Below are 14,688 nucleotides of genomic sequence, written 5' to 3'. Positions count from 1 at the left end.
CATACAATGCGCATGTCGGTGCAGGCAATCAGTGGCTGAGGCAGGACACTGTGCTGACCCAAACAACAAGCTCTGTGCAATAGGATCAGCTCCAGAACAACAGTGGCAGTGGAAGTAAGGAGGGTTAGTATTTGTTTTTTTTATGTTCCCTCTTCAAGCTGAGCACATAGTATTAAAAAAGAAATCTACTAGTAATACCCCTTCAAGTCTCCAGGTCAATGGCCGGTGGAACCCTGTGCCCTCTTTACAAGGGCAAAAACAATGCTGAAAATACCACCTGAAAATCAGCATGCAATCTGCTATGTAGATTTTGGTGTTAATGTTGTTGAGGATTTTTATTTGGATTTTTATATGGTATTTTAAAGCTCTTATTATTTTAATTGGGAGCCCCCATGTGGAAACACTTTGAAAAGTAACTTATCATCACCCATGGAGGCGCCTGTGCACGACTGTACCCGCTGGATATGCTTGAATACATTGTGCTGCTACAGAGTGGTGAGTGTGATTGCTTCACTCCTTCATACTTGTTTACTCTGAAGAGTAATGTCACTGCTTTTTTATAACACTGATAAAACCATATGGCTTTTACCCACGTAAACGAAGCCCATAGGCAATTTGATTATAAAACGTAACTCCTGTATATAGATATACAGAGAAATCCTGTTAATTCTGCCCTACTGGGGCCTTCACAAATAATCTGGTCTACTGGACAGTCTTTGAGTTTCTCGGAGCATCTGTAGAAATGAAGATGAGCTGCAATACTGCATACAGCCTGTGTTCTAAGGTGGTGCTGTTTCTGGGGGGGGGGGGGGGGGAACCATAAACCCCTTTCAAACACAGACAGGAAAGTGAACACTCAGACAAGTAACAGATTCAGCCTCAAAATAAATGAAACAATAGGATGTCAGTCTAGATCTATAAATATATTTATTATAATATAACAAGATCTTAACCAGTAACATAAACTATGTACAGTACCATTACAGATAACCCTGTTTGTCTATTATTCACAGAAATAGATTTGCTTCAATGTGTGTGTGTGATGCTGACTGGTATTGTGTGTGAGTCCATTCTCGTATGCTAGCACCTCCTTTGGAGGTAAGACACACCAACTCTGAGAAATCAAACATCCTGCACCAGGCAGATTGAAGCTCGCTTCCTGGTCAACAACAAAAAAAAAAAAGACGCAGAAGGTACATAATAATATTGTGCTTTGTTTTGTTTTGCCTTCCACAGATAGAATGGATAGTACCGGAAGAAAAAAAAAATGCATAAAATTAAAATTCTGCCATTCTGAAAATGCATTTTCCAGTGATACACACAGCAGAAACGGTTAACGTTAACTCTGTCGCTAAACCAATGTTCAAGAGAATTTAGCTTCAACTCAGGTATAAGTCCTGACAGCTCGGAGGTATGTCATGGTGAAAATTAGGCCTTTATAACTTCCACCAGGCACTGATTTAGCGTTCTTCCTACTAACGCATTTTAGGCCTGAATTTCCTGAATTTTTTTATTTTTATTTTTTTACCTTAAAGGGGTATTCTGGCCATAGACATCTTATCCCCTATCCTTTGGATAGGGGATAAGATGACTATGGCTGGAACACCCCTTTAATCGTGAATGGGCCCCCCGCGATCATACATCTTATCCCCTATCCTTTAGATAGGGGGATAAGATGTCTATGGCCAGAATACCCCTTTAATCGTGAATGGATCCAAATCAAGTTTTCTTTTCTATTGGTTAAAAAAATTAGGAAATATTTGGAAAAGTGAGAAGAAAAAAAATGAGCAAACTATGTGTTATTGTGAAAGAGCCCTTATTGTGAGTTAGTAGGCAACACTCTCTTAGGGGTGCTGGTCCAGGTCACAAAATCCAGCTCTATGTAGCCAACTAGGCTGTTCATGTTGCAATGATATAGTTAATTCCTGGTGAACTAATAGTCTATATATATATATATATATATATATATATATATATATAGTACTTTTTCTGTGCATAACATTTCTGCATGTGCTACATGATGGGTTTTTATGATGGTAACAAAACAAAAAATCTAAACGTTTATAACTATATATAACCATATATCCAATGATTGGTTTGAAATGATCTTGGTCTCTAAAAGGGGTTATCCAGGAATAGAAAAACAGAGCTGCATTCTTTTAAAAACCACTCCCCTTCTGTCTCCAGTTTGGGTGTGGTTCTGCAACTCAGTTCCATTGAGGTGAATGGAGCCAAGTTGTAAAACCACACACAACCTGAAGAGAGACGTGGAGCTGTTATGATTTTTTTTGTTACATTTTTGTAAGAAAACAAAACAAAACCATGTATTGCAACAGAGGATCCATAGTTTGCTGACCTGCATTCACCAGGGGACAATCGTTATTTATTATAACTTAACCTCTCTCCAAAGATTTTATGCAAAATAATTGCTTGAAATAAATTCAAGTACATTAGAAGTTTAACATTTCTTTAAAATATTTTCAAGGATTATTAAAAAAACAGAAAAAAAAAAAAAAACTTGCATATAAAACATAACACATATTAAATATCCACCCCCTCCCTCCTAAAATTATAATGATAATAATAAAAACATCATTTTGAGATGACTAAATACAGCAATGCAAATACCCCTTTAAAAAAAATCTAGATTTCAGAATATATTAATATAGCTTGTAATAATGTTTTTGTATCACTTATATTAACTTTAATGTTATTAAACAATACATTTCTGTTTAAACAATTTCAAAGTAAATAGAAAATGTTTTGTTTCATTTGAAAATAGGATATGCAGACGAATGATACACAAACAGAATTATTATTTATTTATTTTTTAACTCCTGGTTATCCTAAAATTCCATAGGATTCTCCACATGTCTGGAATCCGATGATAAAGGGTAAGGTCTCCCAAAAACGTGGTTGCTTTAGTTTGTAAGGAGCATCGTGTTTTTTTTTTTTCTTCTTCTTTACTGGGTGGAGCCTGATTCTGCCTTCATTAGAAAGAAGAGGAAAAAAGGCACAAAATGTAAAAAAAAATAAAAAAATAAAAAAAAACTTGTGATTGATTTTATATGATATGTTGTGGGAAAACTTTGATTCTGATTGTACGGAAATTATTCTACTGCTTTAAAAATGACTTGAATGAGTTTTCATCCCTTGTCGACGATATTTCTAGTCAATGAAAACATTAAGCTTGTCTGGTTAAATCCTTCAAAAACTCACTTTGATACGAAACATTTTAATTATAAATATAATATGTATGCAGTCTTTATACACTGCTCAAAGAAATAAAGGGAACACTTAAACAACACAATGTAACTCCAAGTCAATGACACTTCTGTGAAATCTCACTGTCCACTCAGGAAGCAATTTCACATGCTGTTGTGCAAATGGAACAGACAACAGGTGGAAATGATATGTAATCAGCAAGACACCCCCAATAAAGGAGTGGTTTTGCAGGTGGTAACCACAGACCACTTCTCAGTTCCTATGCTTCCTGGCTGATGTTTTGGTCACTTTTGAATGCTGGCGGTGCTTTCACTCTACTGGTAGTATGAGACGGAGTCTACAACTCACACAAGTGGCTCAGGTAGTACAGCTCATTCAGGATGGCACATCAATGCGAGCTGTGGCAAGAAGGTTTGCTGTGTACCAGGAGACAAGCCATTACATAAGGAGATGTGAAGGAGACCGTAGGAGGGCAACAACCCAGCAGGACCACTACCTCTGCCTTTGTGCACGGAGGAGCACTGCCAGAGCCCTGCAAAATGACCTCCAGCAGACCACAAATGTGCATGTGTCCAATCAAACAATCAGAAACAGACTCCATGAGGGTGGTATGAGGGCCCGACGTCCACAGATGGGGTTTGTGCTTACAGCCCAACATCATGCAGAATGTTTGGCATTTGCCAGAGGACATCACAGATGAAAGCAGGTTCACACTGAGCACATGTGACAGTCTGGTGACGCAGGGGAGAACATTCTGCTGCCTGCAACATCCTCCAGCATGACCAGTTTGGCGGTGGATCAGTAATGGTGTGAGGAAGGCATTGATGCTATGGACTGGCCCGCCCGGTCCCCAGACCTGAATCCGATTGAGCACATCTGGGACATCATGTCTTGCTCCATCCACTAACGCCACGTTGCACCACAGTCTGTCAAGGAGTTGGCGGATGCTTTAGTCCAGGTCTGGGAGGACATCCCTCAGGAGACCATCCACCACCTCATCAGGACCATGCCCAGGCATTGTAGGGAGGTCATACGGGCACGTGGAGGCCACACACACTACTGGGCCTCATTTTGACTTGTTTTAAGGACATTACATAAAGTTGGATCAGCCTGTAGTGGGGTTTTCCTCTGTGATTTTGAGTGTGACTCCATATCCAGACCTCCATGGGTTGATGAATTTGATTTCCATTGATAATTTTTGTGTGATTTTGTTGTCCGCACATTCAACTATGTAAAGACGAAAGTATTTCTTACGCTTAATTTATTCATTCACATCTAGGATGTGTTATCTTAGTGTTCCCTTTATTTTTTTGAGCAGTGTATATATATTTATATTTACTAGCACAGTAGCAGGAAAATCAATTTCATTAAGACTTGCAGGAAGACTAATGTTACTGTAAATCTGTGGTCTAGCCAGAATTTTATTTCTCTCTTTCGAACGATTTAAAAAAATAAATAAAATGTAAAAAAAAGACAGTTTGTCAAAATCAAAAAATTGGGGAATAATGCTAGTTTTTGCTTCTTGTCACTGTGCATATGGCTTTTAATTCTTGTCCCCATATGGGGGGGGACTGCTAGTCACTACAATTTGATGGAGCTGCAAAATGGTTTTTTGCTTACACAAAGAAGAGGAAGCAAAATTCCTTGGAAAACAACCCAAGAATTCGGCAGGAAAAAGTCAATGGATGCCTAATTTTTTTTTATTTACTTAGTAAATATTTGGGTAATGTTCATACAGTTGTTTTTGAACCTCATTTAAAACATTTAAAGGGGAACTCCGGTGGAAACAAGTAGAAAACAAATGTTTTAAACAGATTTGTAAATTACTTCTATTAAAAAAAAATCTTAATCCTTCCAGTAGCTGCTGTATAAAACTGCGAAATTTGTGAATTTCTTTCCAGTCTGACCACAGTGCTCTCTGCTGACACCTCTGTCCATGTCAGGAACTGTGCAGAGTAGAATAATATCCCCTTAGAAAACCTCTCCTGCTCTGGACAGTTCCTGACATGGACAGAGGTGTCAGCAGAGAGCACTGTGGTCAGACTGTAAAGAACTTCAATTTAAAAAATACTAACCCTTCTAGTACTTATCAGCTGCTGTATACTACAGATATACTACAGAGAAATTTGTGAAGTGATTTACAAATCTGTTTAACTTTAATTTTTTCCACTTGAGTTCCCCTTTAAACCAATATTTCTTTTATACAAACTGTTGTATGGCCCTTTTTTTGTTTTGCATTTTGTTCCCAGTTGTGATATAAAATAATTTACTATGTGGGGAAGTTTATAGGTAACCAGTTAAAGGTACAGTACAGGTCTTAAAGGGGTACTCCGGTGGTAAACTATTTTTTTTTTTAAATCAACTAGTGCCAGAAAGTTAAACAGATATGTAAATTAATTCTATTTAAAAGTCTTTATCCTTCCAGTACTTATCAGCTGCTGTATGCTCCACAGGAAGTTGTATTTCTTTCTGTAGTTCTTTTCAGCCTGACTACAGTGCTCTCTGCTGACACCTCTGTCCGTATGAGGAACTGTCCAGAGAAGGAGGGGTCTACTATGGGGCTTTGCGTGTACTTTGGACAGACAGTTCCTGACATGGAAAGAGGTGTCAGCAGAGAGCACTGTGGTCAGACAGAAAAGAATTCCAGAAAGAAATACAACTTTCTGTGGAGCATACAGCAGTTGAAGGATTAAGATTAAGTACTGGAAGGATTAAGATTTTTATATAGAATTCATTTACAAATCTGTTAAACTTTCTTGCACGAGTTGATTTAAAAAAAGTTTTCCACCCGAGTACTCCTTGAAAGGAGCTTTCTCAGAGGCCCATATTTCCTGCAGCGGCTACTGCAGGGCAAATGTGGTATTACAGGTCATTGAATAAAATGAATGCAAGTCCTCCACCGCCAGACCATCTTCTCTGGCATTGTTTCCCAACCACTGTACCTCCAGCTGTTGCAAAACTACTACTCTAGCCATGCCCAGACTGCCAACGGCAAGGCCAAAGCCTGTCCAGTGACCTACATGAGCCAAGATGGACCCTAAATGTCACCACTCCTTAAATGCTCCATAGTTCTATATCTGAAGGATAGAATTGGGGGTTGATAGATGAATCGCTACCAGGCGCTGCTCATTTCAAAGGGGATAAGGGAGGTACATTAGCGTGTAATATATTTTGGTGTAGATATTAGATCTCATCTCAGGATCCTCGGTCAGATATGTAATGCATATTGGATTGGCTTGAAGATGTCATACAGTCAGGCATTTCACTGTTACTAGATATTGAGCTGCCAAACAGGCCACAAATGGCTAAACATTTGTTGATGCCCCCTCCCCTCTATATCATTGTAGGTTCTTGGTGTAGTCTGTTGGCCGAATGATCGCTTTACCACAGATAATGGGGGAGGTTTATCAAAACCTGTGCAGAGGGAAAGTTGCCCAGTTGCCCATAGCAACCAATCAGATCACTTCTCTCATTTTTAACAAGGCCTCTGCAAAATGAAAGAAGTGATCTGATTGGTTGCTATGGGCAACTGGGCAACTTTCCCTCTGCACAGGTTTTGATAAATCTCCCCCTATATCCCTTATCCCACCACTATTGTTGGTTGGCTGAACATTTAATAAATGGCTGCAATACCTTCTTGAAGTCACTTAAATGGGCACTGTCAGCTACAAAATCCTTTGATATGTTGTAAAGCATGTATAACCAACAGGTTTTGCAATTGCTTTCATTAGAAAATGTTCAGTATTTCATACTGAAAAATCCAGTCAAACAACTGCCCCCCTGCCTGCTTGGACACATACTAGTCCTGCTGTGTCCATGCATCATCACCTATGTCATGGACACACTTCCTTGATTGACAGCTGTGAGCGCAGGGCTCACACCTGGAGGAAAAGTCCTCCCACTGTCAGCTTGTGTCCCGCTACTGTCAGTGAGGACAAGCTGGGAGTTGTAGTTTTGCTAATGCTAGGGGAGATGTGAGCAGACAGCATACTGAGGGAGGGGGCGGAGACCTGAACACTGAGGCCACGCCTCCTTCCTTTGAGAGGAATTTAGACTAGTGAGCTAAAGTGTAATAAAAAAAAGATATAAAGGTGCTAGACACACAAAAATTAGATGCACATGGCCAGGATTAGGTACTGAGTGATATATAAAAAAAAAAAAAACTTTTTTTGTTGGATCCGACGGGTACGCTTTCACTCATGTAGGAACGGTAGCACAGTGAAAACCAAACCTGCCCATCCTAATCCCCTTCCATGGTAGACTCTCTGGAAGCCTCCATTGATATTACATATATATTGGTGTTGGTGTGATTGTTGAAAAATTCTTTCGACATAGCAGAACTACGTTTTCTAGGGTGAACTTCTAAACTTCTAGGGGAAACTTGTAATTCTACAAGAATACATATATATATAATTAAAAGAAGCAAATATATATATAGTAAAAAAAATTATATATATATATATTTATATTTTATATTAACCAACTCATAATATTGACAAACTGTTTTTTTTTTGCCCTCTCCAAACGCTACATTCTCAAAGAAAGAATAAGCAGAGACCAACCTAAAAGCAAATGCTCTTTTTTTTCCCCAAAAAATTCTCAATAAAGAGACGCTTAACCGTACCGAACAGTCATCTAAAAAAAAATCGCTGCCTTACATCCAGAAATAAAATGCAGGTCGTCATCTGCACCCCCCCCCCCCCCCCCCCCCCCGCCCCCGCCCCAGAACCCTATCTCAACTGAACCCATGTAAAAATATGGGAATCTATTGCACCTAGGGTGACAACAAGTGTCACTACGCCACCTAGTGACACAATTGCCGCGTTAACATACATATTATACATAGTTTGGAGCCCAATTGCTCCGGCATCACCCAAAAGTGAGGATGATCTTCTACATTCAATGTAGACTTTATTGAAAAAAAAAATTGTAGACAAAATGAAAAAAAACAAACAAATTCTTCTTCTTTTTTCCCCCCCCATCTCCTCGTGAAATTAAAGGGGTAAAGCCTCTGAAGTAGAGAAGAGAAGGGTTAAATGCTTCATCTGTGGCATGGGAAGGGTTATAACCAAACCAATGATAGAAAAGAAAAAAAAACTATATCCAAATATCTCCGACTGCCGACTCAGTTCATGGCATCAAGCGCTCTGAATGTATTTCTTTATCACTACACATCCGTGGCGGAACAGTGGGCAAGGCATGTTGGGTAATAATGTCCATGTGTTCGATTTGGGGTCATAATATTCCATGTTTCCGAGAGCAGGTCCTTCGCTGCTGACAATACCGCCGGTTGCATATATTTTTCCGTCCAAGACCACGGCGCTGCAAAAATATGACAGAATATTAGAGTCCTGAATCCAGTCATTCTAGTCCTGTGTTTTCCAAACAGTGTGTCTCCTGCTGTTGCAAAACTACAACTCCCAGCATGCCCAGACAGCCAAAGGCTGTCCGGGCATGCTGGGAGTTGCAGTTTTGCAACAGCTGGAGACACACTGTTTGGAAAACGCTGTTGTAGTCAGTAGAGATGAGTGAACTTACAATAAATTTGATTCGTCACGAACTTCTCGGCTCGGCAGTTGATGACTTTTCCTGCATAAATTAGTTCAGCTTTCCGGTGCTCCGATGGGCTGGAAAAGGTGGATACAGTCCTAGGAGACTCTTTCTTAGGAATGTATCCACCTTTTCCAGCCCACCGGAGCACCTGAAGGCTGAACTAATTTACGCAGGAAAAGGCATCAACTGCCGAGCCGAGAAGTTCGTGACGAATCAAATTTATTGTAAGTTCGCTCATCTCTAGTAGTCAGCTTCAAATAAAGCTTAATTTATTTATTTATTTTTTTTTTTTTTTATTTATTTGATGAATACAAAATGTAACAATTTACCATACCAAATATTACAACAAAAAAAGTAAAAAAAAAAACATATATGCAGCCTTAAAGGGGTATTCCAGGCAAAACCTTTTTTTATATATATCAACTGGCTCCGGAAAGCTAAACTAATTTGTAAATTACTTCTATTAAAAAAAATCTTAATCCTTCCAATAGTTATTAGCTTCTGAAGTTTTCTGTCTAGCTGCTCAATGATGATGTCACGTCCCGGGAGCTGTGCATGATGGGAGAATATCCCCATAGGAACGTGACGTGGCCGGGACGTGAGTCATCAGAGAGCAGTTAGACAGAAAACAACAACTCAACTTCAGAAGCTAATAACTATTGGAAGGATTAAGATTTTTTAATAGAAGTAATTTACAAATCTGTTTAACTTTCCGGAGCCATTTGATATATAAAAAAAAAAGTTTTGGCCTGGAATACCCCTTTAACACATTTCACAGAACGGAGCTGTCGAGTAATTTGCCGTACAGTCATCAGAATATTTTGTACTAGGTTTGAGAATTTGATAAAAAGACATTTTAATGGAGGGAGGAAAAAAATTCCACGGGTTTCTCGGCGCAAACCGTCTGATAAGCTCACATTCCGTAACATGTGGGAAGATAGTCCATTTATTGAAGTGCCAATGCAAACAAACGTGTTTCGAGGCCTTTATTAGCCTCTTTCTCAATGTTAAAATGGCATATCATATTTAACATTGAGAAAGAGGCTGGTAAAGGCCTCGAAATGCGTTTAAAAAAATGGACTATCTTCCCACATGTTACGGAATGTTAGTTTATCGGACGGTTTGCGCCGAGAAACCGTGGAATTTTTTCCTCCCTCCATTGAGGTCTCTACATTCGGCTGAGGACCTCTGACAGCCGAAACCCGGGTGGCTGCTCCGACTTTACATGCTGGGATAGGTGGTTGTGTCTGGCACACAACAACAAAAGGTGAGCGAGATTGCCCCTATGCTTCATTTAATATTGAAGGGTACTTTGACGCCATCAAGACTACTATCCCATGAGAAGCTCTGCGGTGTTTTTTCCATATATGCCTATCCATAAAAAGAAATTTAAAGAACAGAACTTAGCCCTGGTGGTGAGTGGGGTATACGGCAATTTCTCATGGATAAAATTGGGGGAGATTTATCAAAACCTGTCCAGAGGAAAAGTTGCTCATTTGCCCATAGCAACCAATCAGATCTCTTCTTTAAATTTTTAACAAGGCCCCTGCAAAATGAAAGGAGCAGTCTGATTGGTTGCTAAGGGCAACTGGGCAACTATTCCTCTGGACGGGTTTTGATGAATCTTCCCCATTATATGACAGGATGTGGATTCCAGGATAGATACACTAGTTGACTGTATCTGAATTGTGGTTACGTATTAGCCGATAGATATGAGGAAAATATAAAGAGATATAGATATGAGATAGATATGAGATATATAGGTGATAGATAGATATGAGGTGGATGCATAGAGAACTAGGATAGAAGCAGCACATCCAGAGTATTTAATCAGTAGCATGTGTAGCAGGTATAGGACCGTGGTAAATCGATCCAGGGCAATATTTCTTGGATAAATGCAGAACACCAAACAAGTATATACGAGAAACGTTGATTTATTCCATAGTGTATAGAAGAAATACAATGTTTCAGTAGCCTCTTGCACTTGAAAATGGTAGCCACTACAAAAATTTATTTCTTCTATTAACTATGGAATAAATCAAAGTTTGCGCGGATATACTTGTTTGGTGTACTGCATTTATCCGATAGATAGATATGAGATAGATAGATAGATATGAGATAGATAGATATGAGATAGATAGATAGATATGAGATAGATAGATATGAGATAGATATGAGATAGATAGATAGATATGAGATAGATAGATAGATAGATATGAGATAGATATGAGATAGATAGATATGAGATAGATATGTGATAGATAGATAGATAGATTTGAGATAGATAGATAGATAGATATGAGATAGATATGAGATAGATAGATATGAGATAGATATGAGATAGATAGATAGATTTGAGATAGATATGAGATAGATAGATATGAGATAGATAGATATGAGATAGATAGATATGAAATAGATATGAGATAGATAGATATGAGATAGATAGATATGAGATAGACAGATATGAGATAGACAGATAGATATGAGATAGATAGATATGAGATAGATAGATAGATATGAGATAGATAGATATGAGATAGATAGATATGAGATAGATAGATAGATATGAGATAGATAGATAGATATGAGATAGATAGATAGATATGAGATAGATAGATAGATATGAGATAGATAGATAGATATGAGATAGATAGATATGAGATAGACAGATATGAGATAGACAGATATGAGATAGACAGATATGAGATAGATAGATAGGAGATAGATATGAGATAGACAGATATGAGAGAGATATGAGAGAGATAGGCACAGTGGGGCAAATAAAGTATTTACTCAGCCACCAATTGTGCAAGTTCTCCCACTTAAAAGATGAGAGGCTGTAATTTCCATCACAGGTATACCTCAACTATGAGAGACATAATGAGAAAAAATCCATAAAATCACATTGTCTGATTTTCAAAGAATTTATTTGCAAATTATGGTGGAAAATAAGTATTTGGTCACCTGCAAACAAGCAAGATTTCTGGGTCTCACAGACCTGTAACTTCTTCTTTAAGAGTCTCCTCTGTCCTCCACTCATTACCTGTATTAACCCCTTAAGGCGTTTTTCCATTTTTGCATTTTCATTTTTTCCTCATCACCTTCTAAAAATCATAACGCTTTCAATTTTGCACATAAAATTCCATATTATGGCTTATTTTTTGCACCACCAATTCAACTTTGCAGTCATTTTACCAAAAAATCCACAGCGAAACGGGAAAAAAATTCATTGTGCGACAAAATTGAAGAAAAAATGTCACTTTGTAACTCTTGGGGGCTTCCGTTTCTACCCAGTGCATTTTTTGGTAAAAATAACACCTTATCTTTATTCTGTCCATACGGTTAAAATGACACCCTACATATACCCTATATAGGTTTGATTTTGTGGTACTTCTGACAAAAATTATAACTAACAACTTTGGAATTTTTGGGCGCGTATGCCATTGACCGTGCAGTTTAATTAACGATATCATTTTATAGTTCGGACATTTCCGCATGCGGCGATACCACATATGCTTATTTTTATTTACACAGTTTTTTTTTTTATGGGAAAAGGGGAGTGATTCAAACTTTTATTAGGGAAGGGGTTAAATGACCTTTATTCACTTTTTTTTTCCACTTTTTTTTTCACTTTTTTTTTTTTTTGCAGTGTTATAGCTCCCATAGGGGGCTATAACACTGCACACACTGATCTTTTACACTGATCCCTGCAAAGCCATAGCTTTGCATGGATCAGCGTTATAGGGGGTTGAATGCTCAGGCTTGGAGCAATCAAGCACTGATCGGACACGACGAAGCAAGGTAAGGGGACCTCCGCTCGCGTCCTAGCTGATCGGGACGTGGCGATTTTATCTCGATAGTCCCGATCAGCCCGACTGAGCTGCCGGGAAGCTTTTACTTTCGTTTTAGACGCGGCGATCAACTTTGATCGCCACGTCTAAAGGGTTAATAGCGCGCGGCACAACGATCGGTGTGACCCCGTTTTGAATACTGGGACCGGGTGTCCTTAAGAGGTTAATGGCACCTGTTTGAACTTATCAGTATAAAAGATACCTGTCCACAACCTCAAACAGTCACACTCCAAACTCCACTGTGGCCAAGACCAAAGAGCTGTCGAAGGACACCAGAAACAAAAATTTCGACCTGCACCAGGCTGGGAAGACTGAATCTGCAATAGGCAAGCAGCTTGGAGAGAAGAAATCAACTGTGGGAGCAATTATTAGAAAATGGAAGACATACAATACTCTCCCTTGATCTCACCCCATGGTGTCAAAATGATCAGAAGAACAGTGAGCAAAAATCCCAGAAACATATGGGGGGGGGGGGGGGCTAGTGAAAGACCTTCAGAGAGCTGGGACCAAAATAACAAAGACTACCATCAGTAACACACTACGCCGCCAGGGACTCAAATCATGCCGTGCCAGACATGTTCCCCTGCTTAAGCCAGTACATGTCTGGGCCTGTCTGAAGTTTGCTAGAGAGCATTTGGATGATCCAGAAGAGCACTGGGAGAATGTCATATGGTCAGATGAAACCAAAGTAGAAATTTGGGGGTCGGAAACATCATGCTTTGGGGCTGTTTTTCTGCCAGGACAACTGATCTGTGTAAAGGAAAGAATGAATGGGGCCATGTATCTTGAGATTTTGAGTGAACACCTCCTTTCATCAGCAGGGGCATTGAAGATGAAACGTGGCTTGGTCTTTTGTCACTTCATGAACACAGAGCCGGAGTGGCATGAAGTGACGTGTGGGGAGGTTGCAATTATGGCAACCAATACACACACGAGCCTATTGGCGAATAATGTTTTGTGTCACACGGCACCATAGCAAGGGCACGCATGTGCACTAAAGTGTACCCCACGCTAGCGTGGTTATGGAGTCTATGTTTATACATCTGGTGAGTCTTTTTGGAATCCCCTCCTCTTATGCTTGATTTTATTAATCACATGTGTGTTGGCATTATGTAATCTATATCAGCAGAGTATTTTTAGGATTACTGCACGAATATTATGCACTTCAGCACTTTGTTTATGAGAAATGTACAACACAGGAATATAAATATATAACAATGTACTGTAATATGAGGATTGTATGCATTTTATTATTATTATTATATTGTTTTATTGTACACAATTGGTACCCCTATATATGTGTGGTTTGATCACATTTGTTGGCTGGGTGATAATGAGTGAGCCACCTGAAACGTCGCTCCTTTTTTGAAACACTTGTTTTATCATGGAATAAAGACCTTTTTTGCACCTTATATTGGACTGTGTGCTGCGGTGAGATCCTTTTGCTATGGATAAATAAATAGCTATGTGACAGATAGATAAATAAATAGCTATGTGACAGATAGATAAATAGATAAGAGATAGATAGATAAATAAATAGCTATGTGACAGATAGATAAGAGATAGATAGATAAATAAATAGATATGAGAGTGATAGATAAGATATTAGATAGATAGATATGAGATAGATATGTGATGTCCCAGTACGGGATATAGTACAGTACTTATGCCCTGTCAGGTTGAGTCCCTCTGTGTCCTAGGGGCTCTCCAGCAGCGTCTCTGCCATAGTGTTATATGTATCATGCATAAAGGACCTTTGAGTTAGTCACATGATAAAGTGGTCACATGTTCAATTCACATGTTTTGTTACCCAGAGAGCACCAGCTAAGCAGATGACCTGCAGCTTGACCTATGGGCTCCTTGCTCAGCCCCCCTTTATAAGAGGGGGAGGTACTACCATCACTCTCTTAGATCCTGAGGTCAAGTCCAGTCCAGACGTCTCAGAGCCAGTGTCCAGCACATCTGGAGGCCTCAAGCCTAAATTACAGCCACAAGTCAGTAAGTCAAGTCATCTCTGTCTGCTGTCACTACCTACAGTCAAGTCAGCGTGGCTGTC

The 14,688-nt window shown here is 39.1% G+C and overlaps 1 protein-coding gene across 18 annotated transcripts in view; it reads right to left on the bottom strand.

Moving 5' to 3' along the window:
- Positions 1 to 8,203: 8,203 nt before the first annotated feature.
- Positions 8,204 to 14,688, bottom strand: part of KLHL29 (kelch like family member 29) — a 917,635-nt gene continuing 911,150 nt past the window's right edge. For all 18 annotated transcript variants that reach the window (XM_056564303.1, XM_056564304.1, XM_056564305.1 and 15 more), the window contains one exon: positions 8,204 to 8,547. In XM_056564303.1, coding sequence (XP_056420278.1) covers positions 8,364 to 8,547 — 184 coding nt within the window. In that variant the 3' untranslated portion in view covers positions 8,204 to 8,363. The remainder of the gene's footprint in view (positions 8,548 to 14,688) is intronic.

Source organism: Hyla sarda, chromosome 3 (genome assembly GCF_029499605.1).
Source record: "Hyla sarda isolate aHylSar1 chromosome 3, aHylSar1.hap1, whole genome shotgun sequence".
NCBI lineage: Eukaryota > Metazoa > Chordata > Amphibia > Anura > Hylidae > Hyla > Hyla sarda.
This window is presented reverse-complemented; position numbering and strand designations above follow the sequence as displayed.